Raw genomic sequence first — 12155 nt, forward strand, 5'->3', positions numbered from 1 at the left:
TAGCAATGCTTTAGTCAAGTGATTCGATGTTTTACACTTGCAACCTACAATTCAAATAAATAATTATTGGAAGAATAACATGGGGGAAAAATTATTTTACAAGAATTGAAATATTTGGAACATATAGACTTAATCTGTGTGAAACTACTGCTTATTGATAAGAGTTATTCCCCTTCCCTCATACTTACAAGATGATCTTTTCTCTCCTCTTTTGAAGGTAGTGACTCATGAAGAGCATGGTTACATGGGCAACAACATACATCCAGTATTTTGGTTACTATTTTTTATGTGTGACATGAGGTAATGAGTATAGGGGACATCGCAGCCAAGCCTGAACCTGTTCTTACCCAACATCCATGCATGTGCACTTTCTAACAAGAGCCACTGGATAGCAATCGGAAGCAGGAACCCTCGTATGTTTTTCCTTCCTTTATTCAAGCTATCCTAATTCTTTGTCTCACTGTATCAGAATTGGGAGTACAGGTGCAGGTATGAGTAAAGCTCCTTCAGATTTCTAGTTCCACAGTCATCTTCCTAGGAATTCATGTAACATTCTCTTTCCGTTGCCCCCCCCCCCCCCCACCCACATTAACTGCGACGGACCATTTCCAGCCAGGAAAGCTGTGCCTTTACTACCCTGTAACTGAGCAACCTGGGGTACTCACTCTGAAATTTTCTTCTGCCTGTGGGGAACCGCTTTCCAAAATATTCAAGATGTGGAGATGCCGGTGATGGACTGGGGTTGACAATTGTAAACAATTTTACAACACCAAGTTATAGTCCAGCAATTTTATTTTAAATTCACAAGCTTTCGGAGGCTTCCCCCTTCGTCAGGTCACCTGACGAAGGGGGAAGCCTCCGAAAGCTTGTGAATTTAAAATAAAATTGCTGGACTATAACTTGGTGTTGTAAAATTGTTTACAAAATATTCAAGTCAAAACTGAGAAATTGCAGTATGGGGTATCAATGTGGGCGACCCTGAATTCTATCTCAACGTGAACCAGCATCTGGTGCACCAATAGCTTGATAGCAACAACAACAACAGCAGCACCCCCCCCCCCCACCCAACTCAGTATCATAGCAAAGAAAGAACTTGAGTTTGCATAATGCATCATCATGTTCTTAGACTATCTCAAAGCACTTTACAACCAAAGAACTAGTTTTAAAATGTAGTAATTGTTGATATGCAGGCAAACCAGCAGGCAGTTGTGCGCCGCAAGGTCCCATGCAGCAAATGAGATGAATGATCAGTTATTTTTTTCTTGGTGGTGTTGGTTGAGGAAGGAATGTTAGCCAGGAGACCAGGGGGGACGCCACGCTCTTCTTCAAAATGGCCACGGGATCTTTTACATCCATCTGAACAGGCAGATAGAGACTCAGTTTAGCATTTCATCTGATAAATGTCACTTCCGACAATGTAGCACTTCCTCAGTACTTCACAGAAGCGTCAGCCTAGATTATGGCCCCGAATTTCCACGGCCCTTGTGGTACACTCCCAGCATAAATCGGCCAGGAGTGCAGCAGAGAGGATGGAAAATCAGCTAGGATCTGGATATGTTGGGTCCCAATCTAGGGCACAACTTTCCATTGAGATCTGTTTGGGAAAGAACCCCCGCCCGCCCCAAACATGGCTCATGATATCGGAGTGGATGGGGCCAAGAGAGCGAATTCCCTGGCCTCTTTAATGCTAAACAACTGGACTTCAGAATGAACCCAGTGCACAGGTCTGCTCAGCAGCAGACGTAGGGCTCACATGGGGTCCAAGCCTGAGTCCTATCGTGGACCTTCTTTAAAATCTTGGTAGCATTATACTATTCGACCCCTTTGTTAGGAGGGCCAATCGGGGCAGTCAAATGTCTGGTGACACCGGCAGCCTAAAAAGCCCTTGCCAGCACCACTTTTCACATGCTTTTCCTCAGTGAGCGCCCAATATGCACCCATAGTAACGTGGATACCCGTCTTTGGCCTGGTAATTAGGTGACCTGGATGCTCCGATGGGGTCAAGAGCAGAGGCCATCGGTGCATGCTCCACTGTGGTTCTATTGGTGGAATGAGGCCAAGAATTTTTTGCTCCATTTTATACACTGCTGTTATTCAATATTATTATCCTCTATCTAAAACTGAATTAAGCAGTTAACAAAATCAGTTATAAATCACTGAATTACATAAATGTCAATCTTCTGTTATTCAGTGCCATTTACCTCAATGAGCCAAGGCTTCAACTTGTTATCAATGATAATGTCATAGCCATAACATTCAAAGCAGTGTTTGTCATTGGTCATCACTGGCTGCAAAAACAGGAAGAAAGGATAAAATTTACAGATGAAATGTCACATTCTGCATTAATGTTAAAATGAAGTAAGAACTTTTAAATGGATGACGATTCACACAAAAGATCATTTTTGTCTCTTGTGCAATACTTATTATTAAATGGACATTGTTTCCGTGTGCAATAAATTACGATTTAATACAAGATGATAACAAGCACTGTGCTGGAGACATCACAATGCTTTTGTGCAAAATGATTAAAAACACTCAAGCATTCCTCTTCAGAACACTGACAGGCATTTGAAAGTCTTTGATTTAATCCATCACAATGAGACAATAATATATTTTAATCACTTCATTAAATACCACAAATGTAAAAAGATAACAAAGAAGTACATTTCAAGGTGAGTTATATCATTTATGCAAGTGATTCTTTGCTTCAAACAATTTTCTTTAATTTAATGATTACGGATAGATCAGCTTCAGTTCCTGACTTGGCACGGTTTTGTTACACAGAACTGATTTCTATGAATGCTTATTCAACTGGAAAAAATAGTTGAACCTAATATAACAACAAATTTTGTTTCAGTCTTTATGGTAGAGGACACTAAGAATATCCCAACACTGGACAAACAGGGGGTTCTAGTGGGGGAGGAGCTAAATACGATTAAAATCACTAAGGAATTGGTACTCAGTAAATTAATGGGACTCAAGGCGGATAAATCCCCTGGACCTGATGGCTTACATCCCAGGGTCTTGAGGGAAGTGGCAGTAGGGATTGTGGATGCTTTGGTAATAATTTTCCAAAATTCTCTGGACTCGGCAAAGGTCCCGGCAGATTGGAAAACTGCTAATGTAACACCCTTATTTAAAAAGGGTAGTAGGCAGAAGGCTGGAAATTATAGACCAGTTAGCCTAACATCTGTGGTGGGTAAAATTTTGGAGTCTATTATTAAGGAGACAGTATTGGAACATTTGGATAAACATAATTTAATAGGACAAAGTCAGCATGGCTTTACGAAGGGGAAGTCATGTCTGACAAATTTGCTCGAGTTCTTTGAGGACATAACGTACAGGGTGGATAAAGGGGAACCAGTGGACGTAGTGTATTTAGACTTCCAGAAGGCATTCGACAAGGTGCCACATAAAAGATTATTGCTCAAGATAAAGAATCACTGGATTGGGGGTAATATTCTGGCATGGGTGGAGGATTGGTTATCTAACAGGAAGCAGAGAGTTGGGATAAATGGTTCATTCTCGGACTGGCAACCAGTAGCCAGTGGTGTTCCGCAGGGGTCGGTGCTGGGTCCCCAACTCTTTACAATCTATATTAACGATTTGGAGGAGGGGACCGAGTGTAACATATCAAAGTTTGCAGATGATACAAAGATGGGAGGGAAAGTAGAGAGTGAGGAGGACATAAAAAACCTACAAGGGGATATAGACAGGCTGGTTGAGTGGGCGGAGATTTGGCAGATGCAATACAATATTGGAAAATGTGAGGTTATGCACTTTGGCAGGAAAAATCAGAGAGCAAGTTATTATCTTAATGGCAAGAAACTGGAAAGTACTGCAGTACAAAGGGATCTGGGGGTCCTTGTGCAAGAAAATCAAAAAGTTAGTATGCAGGTGATCAAGAAGGCCAACGGAATGTTGGCTTTTATTGCTAGGGTGATAGAATATAAAAACTGGGAGGTATTGCTGCGGTTATTGGTGAGACCGCACCTGGAATACTGCATACAGTTTTGGTGTCCATACTTAAGAAAAGACATACTTGCTCTCAAGGCAGTACAAAGAAGGTTCACTCGGTTAATCCCGGGGATGAGGGGGCGGACATATGAGGAGAGGTTGAGTAGATTGGGACTCTACTCATTGGAGTTCAGAAGAATGAGAGGCGATCTTATTGAAACATATAAGATTGTGAAGGGGCTTGATCGGGTGGATGCAGTAAGGATGTTCCCAAGGATGGGTGAAACTAGAACTAGGGGGCATAATCTTAGAATAAGGGGCTGCTCTTTCAAAACTGAGATGAGGGGAAACTTCTTCACTCAGAGGGTAGTAGGTCTGTGGAATTTGCTGCCCCAGGAAGCTGTGGAAGCTACATCATTAAATAAATTTAGAACAGAAATAGACAGTTTCCTAGAAGTGAAGGGAATTAGGGGTTACGGGGAGCGGGCAGGAAATTGGACATAAATTTAGATTTGAGGTTAGGATCAGATCAGCCATGATCTTAGGATGACCACGAGGTGAGATTCAGAGATGTTATAGCAATGCAATAGACTCAGCCTCCAACAGCGGCATACAGAGCAGAGGAACGGGGCAGTGCTTCTTAAGTTGCACCCAGTTCCTTGTTAGCACATGACTTTGGGCAAGAGACAGAAGAAGTATCCCAATGAACGCAAGGCTCCACAATTGTAATATGATCGGCTATGTCTGTGTTTTGTATCCTGCTGTAATAATGCTGGAATTTCCTCATAACCTCTCTTCTGTGCTCCGCTTCCAGGAAGTTACTGGAAAAATTCAGATGAACAGTACTCCTCTGTGAAACTATTCTGGTAAATATGGCTAATATCTGCAAACTCCTTGGATAGCAACTTGTACCAACGTACGGTAATTATCAGCAATACCCATATATAACACTGTTAGATAATTGAGAGTAATCCTCATCCTGGTTCTTTTACATAGAATTACATAGATTTTATATAAAATGTACAGCTCAGAACAGGTCATTCGGCCCAACAGGTTTATGCCAATGTTTATGTTCCACACGAGCCTCCTCTCCCCCCTACTTCACCTAACCCTATCAGCATATCCTTCTATTCCTTTTTCCCCCTTGTGTTTATCTAGCTTCCCCTTAAATGCATCTATGCAAGTCACCTCAACTACTCCTCGTGGTAGCGAGTTCCACATTCTGACCATTCTCTGGGTAAAGAAGTTTCTCCTGAATTCCCTATTGGATTTATTAGTGACTATGTTATATTTATGGCCTCTAGTTCTAGTCTGCCCGGCAAGTGGAAACATCTTCTCTACGTCTACCCTATCAAACCCTTTCATAATCTTAAAGACCTCTATCAGGTCACCCTTCAGTCTTCTCTTTTCTCGAGAAAAGAGCACCAGCCTGCTCAATCTTTCCTGATGGGTATAACCTTTCAGTTCTGGTATCATCCTAGTAAATCTTTTTTACACCTTCTCCAGTGTCTCTATATCCTTTTTATAACATGGAGACCAGAACTGTTCACTGTATTCCATGTGGTCTAACCAAAGTTCTATACAAGTTTAACATACCTCTCTGCTTTTCAATTCTATCCCTCTAGAAATGAACCCCAGTGCTTTGTTTGCTTTTTTATAGCCTTATTAACCTGTGTTGTTACTTTTAGTGATATGTGTATCTGTCGTCCCAGATTCCTCTGCTCCTCTACCCCATTTATACTCTTATTATCCAAGCAGTATGTGGTGCCCTTATTCTTCTTACCAAAATGTAATGCTTCACACTTACCTATATTGAAATTCATTTGCCAATTACACGCCCATTGTGTAAGTTTATTGATGTCTTCCTGTATTTTGTCGCAGTCCTCCTCAGTATTAACCATACCCCCTAATTTGGTGATGTCCACAAATTTTGAAATTGTACTTCCAATTTCCAAGTGCAAATTGTCTATGTAAATGGTGAACAACACTGGTCCCAGCACTGATCCTTGTGCAAGGCCACTTCCCACCTTTTGCCAGTCTCAGTAACTACCTTAACCCCTACTCTCTGTTTTCTGCTTTGTAGCCAGCTTGCTATCCATTCTGCTGCATGTCCCCTGACTCCACCTGCTCTGACCATACTCATGAGTCTACTATGCGTTACCTTATTGAAGGCCTTTTGAAAATCCAAATATATTACATTTACTGCATTACCGTTGTCTATCCTTTCTGTTTACTTCTTCAAAGAATTCAATAAGGTTGGTCAAGGATGACCCCTTTTGAAATCCGTGCTGACTATTCTTTATTATATTTTTGGTTTCTAGATGTTTTTCTATTACATCTTTGAGTAAGGATTCCATTATCTTTCCTACCACCGACATTAAGCTATTTGGTTTATAGTTCCCTGGACTGGTCCTATCTCCCTTTTTAAATATAGGAATCCCATTAGCTGTCTGCCAGTCCTCTGGCACTATTCCCTTTCCGAATGAATTTTTATATATGTGTAATAGTGCCTTTGCTATCTCATCCCTAACTTCTTTTAGTATGCGCGGATGCAATCCATCTGGACCCAGGGATTTATCCTATCTAAGTTTGATTAATTTATCAATTATCTCCCTCCTTTCTATCTTCAATGTCTTTATATCGTTTTTGATCTCTTCTTCTAATGTCATGCCTACCATTTTAGTCTCCCTGGTAAATACCGAGGCAAAGTAATTATTTAATATTTCTGCCATTTCGCTGTCATCACCTGTGAGTTTATCGTATGTATCCCTTAGAGGCCCTATCCCTATCCTGATTTTTCTTTTGTTATTTATGTGTCTGTAGAATACTTTATTATTTCTTTTTATATTCCTTGTTAATTTAATTTTGTAGTTTCTCTTTGCCTCCCTATTTGTTTTTTTAACTTCTTTCCTAACCTTTTCATATTCCCTTTTGTCATTCTCTCCTTTATTGTATGCCTTTTTCTTCAGTTTCAATTTTGCCCTTATTTCTTTATTCATCCATGGTGTATCATTACTGGCTAGTTTGTTCTTGCATTTTAGTGGAATATATTTCTCCTGGACTCTCTTGATCACTGTTTTAAATGTTTCCCACTACTGTTCTATTTCTTTGTTTATCAGTAATTTTTCCAGTTTATGTTCCCTAGTTCCATTCTCATCCCCTGAAAATCAGCTTTTTTCCAATTTATTTCTTTGGTTTTTGTCTTACTTATGTCCTTCTCAATCTTTATCTTAAACCTTATTATGTTGTGATTGATGTTCCCCTGCACTTCTCTTATCTGTTATGGTTCATTTCCCATTACTAGATCCATCTGTATTTCCTCTCTTGTTGGGCTTTTTACATACTGGGTAAGAAAGGAGTCCTGCACACATTGTAAAAACTCCATTCTCTGTACCCCTTTACCCACCTCTTCTTGCCAGTTTATTTGGGTATAGTTAAAATCTCCCATTATTATTATACAATGTCCTTTACTCTTTCACATATTTGCGTACATATTTCCTCCTCCACCTCCTTTCCACTATCATTATTGCAAGTGCACTTTTATTGGCTCCTCAGTTTGAATTGGTTATAATGCAGCCAACCTCCAAGAAAGAGCCCAGAGTAAACTTGTGCATTCCTGTATGTTAAAAAAGTGGGCTAAATTAAATCTCACTTGATGCAGTAAGAGAAAATGAAACCCCATCAACTCAATTTTCAGTTTTGCTTTTTTGTCTTTTTCCCCTTTACTACCCCATTGTGTTTGACTTCAGGAAATTAAAAACAAATTCTCTTTCCATTTCTCACAAAATTTAGTTCTATCCATCAGTTTCATGTTTGGCTGTGAGCATCTTAACTAATCTCATGAGTGTTCCTTCTTGGTTGGCCGACTTGGTAGTGCTCTTCAGTGATGTGAGAAGAGATGACGTATGAACGAGTTTTAAATCAGGGTGTCATAAATGGGAATCCAAAGTGGGCTGCTGAAAATTCATTTTTTCTTTGTTATCTCCCCTCCCCCAAATCATTTTTCCCTCCTTTTGTCATGTTGTGATACAGTTCCACAGATAACACCAGCCTTCTAGGTACCTTGTCCAAGTGGCCTATCTGATTATGTAAGCCATATTAGTGAGTATAGATAATCTATTCAATTGCTTGTGGGTGGGAGGGAGGACCACAGCTGAGCTCCGTGTCCACACAGAAGCACTTTCCAGCAGGGGTAACTGCATTACAGACAGAACCACATTCAACCTCATTCCAGCCATTTCCAGATAAAGCTTCTGAGGATCCAATCTACCTTGGGAAAGAAGCACGATCCAATTGGAATCTCAAGTGCCATTTCACTCTTAAAATAAAGGAATTTAAATAAACTTGAAAAGTTAAGCTACTCAATTTTTTGGAAATGTAGCAAAACCGACATACTTTCATTTTCTCTTACTGCATTAAGTGAGATTTAATTTAGCCCACTTTTTTAACATACAGGAATGCACAAGTTTACTCTGGGCTCTTTCTTGGAGGTCGGCTGCATTGTAATGGGAAGAATTATTTCACACATGGATATAAAAATGTCTTTCATTTGATTGGAACAACAAAGCAATTTGAGAAGATAAATCTAAATTTAATATTTATTGTAAGTTGATGAATTATCCAGAAAACTACAATGTAAGAAGAGAAACATTTACCTGAGGAAGGAGGAAGTCTCCGAAAGCTTGTGAATTTAAAATAAAATTGCTGGACTATAACTTGGTGTTGTAAAATTGTTTACAATTAAGAAGAGAAACACAGAGTTGGTTATGTAGCAAGTGCCTTTTTAATGTTTTCATTTCACAGCTACATTTCCTCGCCTGGATAGTCACTAAATGTCTAGGTTGTACTCACAGCTGCAGCTTTGAGCGATTGTACAATCATCCAGTGAATTTCATCAAACAGTTTATCAGTGACCTTCTTTCCCCGAGTGCTCTCCAGGTAGAGTTTCAAATTTGACACAGTCCACTTCCCACCGTGAATGGGATTGTAGTCATCCTTTAAAAAATAGAAGAGGGACATATTTTAAAAATCTTCTCTCTGTGCTGACAGTAAGAGTTCAAAATAGCTTGGAATGAACATGAATTTATGTCACAAAATTACCCATAATTTACCACTAATTGACACCAAATTAGTAATTGTATTCAGAGAAGCCAATGGTGGTGGTATAGGAAAAGGAAAGTTCACCGTGAAGCTGGGGTGTTCTTCCGAGATTGGAAATAAAGCACAGTGTAAGAGTGGTTTATGTTGTATCTCATCCATGCTGTATCTTAAACAGGGCTAAACAGTGAATAATAATCCTGTTCTCTGGCATGTGTGTTCCTCACTTTCATCAGCACCAGAAAAAAAAAATGATTGAAACATTCAAAGAATTGTGGGCAGCATACTGGAATTCCAAGAATGTGAATCTGATGCATCCCTGATCTCAACATCACCTCGAGCAGCAAAAATCTGCCTATTCCAATGTGAGGAGTGGGAATTGGAGGCAGTTTCCCAAGCTACTATTGTGTACCTGCTAGGGATGACTATAAATTAGAATGAGCAGAGGTTTGAAGCAGTTTTCTCAGCTAGGAGAAGCGATGTGATTCAAGAAGACTACATAAGGAGATTGGGGGAACAAATTAAGGAGCCAGTTTTATAAGTTTGTGCTGCTGTTGGGGTGTCTCACAATTTCTCCCTATGCATGGCTGGGGGGTGCAGCGCAAACTTGGAAAATTACTCCATAAACTAAAATATTAAAAAAAGGAAAAAATTATTTGTGATAGGCAGTGCTCCCAGAGCAGGATTTGCAAATTGGCCCATTAGTGTTTAATGACCTATCTGCAACCCACATTCCAGTCTATTGAGACTATGCACATTTCCCTCCTTCCCTGTGAGAATCTTTTGGGCTCTGTTTGCTGGCTCAAGAACTCACTATGTGGGGAATCACAGGCATAAAGTTATGTTTTGCTCTCCCCTCTCTGTAGCACTACAGACTTGTAGCTATATAGAAAAGGAACGGTATACCATACAATTCTCCTGACCTCTCTGGGAGAATCCAGATTAATTGTGTAATAGCTCCTGACATTGGCCTGTATCAAAATTGAGAGTTGAGAGGTTTGTCTGCAACACAGAGTTGGGGAGGAAGTTGGTACAGGTGACCCTGAATCCTCCCAGATAACTCACATTGTGAATCTTTTATTGTAACCAGGCCTTACCCCATGTTTTTGTATAGCAACATTTGTAAGATGCACAAACATGTTGTCCAGTTCATTGGTATTTGGCGTGTACTTAACAGTGCAGAAGCGACAAAAGCCCAGTTTATACCTAGAAAAAATTATGTTTTTTTAAAGTTTATTTTCAATGCAAAAAGACAGAGAAAACAAATAAAGATGTCGGTACCACATTCAAAAATACTTAAGCTTGTTACCCAAAGGGTGAATTCATCCTCATGATCTTAGATGAATGTAGATTAGAAAACATAAACAACACCTGGCAACAGTTTACAAGTGCAAAGAAAAAGTTACATTCTTGACACTGTCATCTAGCCCCATTTTTAATTCAAATTTTACCCAACATACACCGTATAAATAGTTAAAGTGTGTGCATTGGAAGTTTTCTTTATTGAGAAACTTAGTGATGGGCCAATAACAATAGTGCAGGACACCAGTGGAGAATAGGAAAGAAGATGAGATAAATCACAAAGCAGTGATTAGCTGATGCTAAGGTTTGGTTTTTAAAGCCCATAGATTCTAGGGTGACAGGAAAATTAGGAATAATATAAAAGTTCATGATTTGAATGGAGAACAGAGAAAAAGATAGCACACAAAAGAGTTTGATAATTACACTGAAATGCGAATGGTTAGTTTTTATTCTTTGTCATTTAAACAGTTAGTAAAGGGAGAAGAATTTTATTTTTTCTCTCTTTTTTTCTAATTTTTTGTTTCCTCCTTAGATTTTCCCACATCACGTTTCATACACCATTCTTTGTCGAAGAGAAAGGACAGGCAACCTCATCCTGGGCCTCTCTCAATGCAGGTCCATAATCAGCTGCTTCAACATGCATTGGAGCGGTCTAGGTGACTGACAAGTCAAGGATTATTCCTTCTTGTAGGAGATTCATAGTTTCTATACCCAACACTACTTCTGTCTTTGCATTGGTAGATATCTGCAGCTCAGTACTAGCAACAGATTTATATGAAGTAGGTTTCCAATGGGGTCTGTGTTAGAAAGAAAATTAGAGCCAGATCTTTCAGGAGCGAGATTAGAAAACATTTCTACACACAAAGGGTGGTAGAAGTTTGGAACTCTCTTCCGCAAACGGCAATTGATACTAGCTCAATTGCTAAATTTAAATCTGAGATAGATAGCTTTTTGGCAACCAAAGGTATTAAGGGATATGGGCCAAAGGCAGGTATATGGAGTTAGATCACAGATCAGCCATGATCTTATCAAATGGCGGAGCAGGCACGAGGGGCTGAATGGCCTACTCCTGTTCCTATGTTCCTAGAAAGTTGCATGCACTGTAGATGCATCCACGGATCAAAGCTAATAACATGCAGTATCGTTATTTGAAAATGGTTGAAGTTTGAAATCTATTGCACTTACATGTAACATTTTAAAGGACGAATTGAGGTCACCAGCACATAGAAACGAAGGTCAAACTTCTTCCCACCAATCAGTAATGGACTGTCTATGTAGAGGGAGATGACATAAATTTCCTTGGAAGGAGTAGTCACAAAACTGCAAAAGAAACAAAAATCAAAAGTGGCACCCCAAGAAGTTGGTGGTGAGCCTTTCTTCTGGGGTCCCTTCAGATTGGAGGGTCTGAGGGGGCCAGGCAGCAAGGAGAAGTGGGTCCAAAAGATAAGTTTGACATTTCTTTTGTACAGGGATCCAACGAAGCTTTGGGCTTTCTAGCTGCAGACCTTTAAGGTGCTTGTGTTCCTGCCACCATTACCAGGTGCAAAGTCCTGCACTGGGATGTGACTGAGCCTTTTAAATGGGCATTTCGCTGGTCCAGTGCCTGGGCAAAGGGGAGGGAGCAATATCAGAGCCATTGCGTCCCATTTTGGGGGCCTTACTTGAGGAAGGATGTCAAATCCACGGAGAAGGTCCGGAAGAGATTCACTAAACTGATATCAGGGATGAAAGATTTTAGTTATGGGGAGAGATTGGAGAAACTGGGGCTCTTTTCAGTAGAACAAAGAAGGTGAAGAGGA

General features: G+C 40.0%; 1 protein-coding gene across 1 annotated transcript in view; it reads right to left on the reverse strand.

The window, feature by feature from the left end:
• The window catches only part of LOC137334997 (polyglutamylase complex subunit TTLL1), a 48851-nt gene that overhangs the window by 16784 nt on the left and 19912 nt on the right, over positions 1-12155 (reverse strand). The window contains exons 5-8 of the mRNA XM_068000085.1: positions 11542-11676; positions 10152-10260; positions 8809-8952; positions 2202-2288 (exon numbers count right to left, since the gene is read on the reverse strand). Coding sequence (XP_067856186.1) covers positions 2202-2288; positions 8809-8952; positions 10152-10260; positions 11542-11676 — 475 coding nt within the window. The remainder of the gene's footprint in view (positions 1-2201; positions 2289-8808; positions 8953-10151; positions 10261-11541; positions 11677-12155) is intronic.

Source organism: Heptranchias perlo, chromosome 18 (assembly GCF_035084215.1).
Source record: "Heptranchias perlo isolate sHepPer1 chromosome 18, sHepPer1.hap1, whole genome shotgun sequence".
NCBI classification, from domain to species: Eukaryota; Metazoa; Chordata; class Chondrichthyes; order Hexanchiformes; family Hexanchidae; genus Heptranchias; species Heptranchias perlo.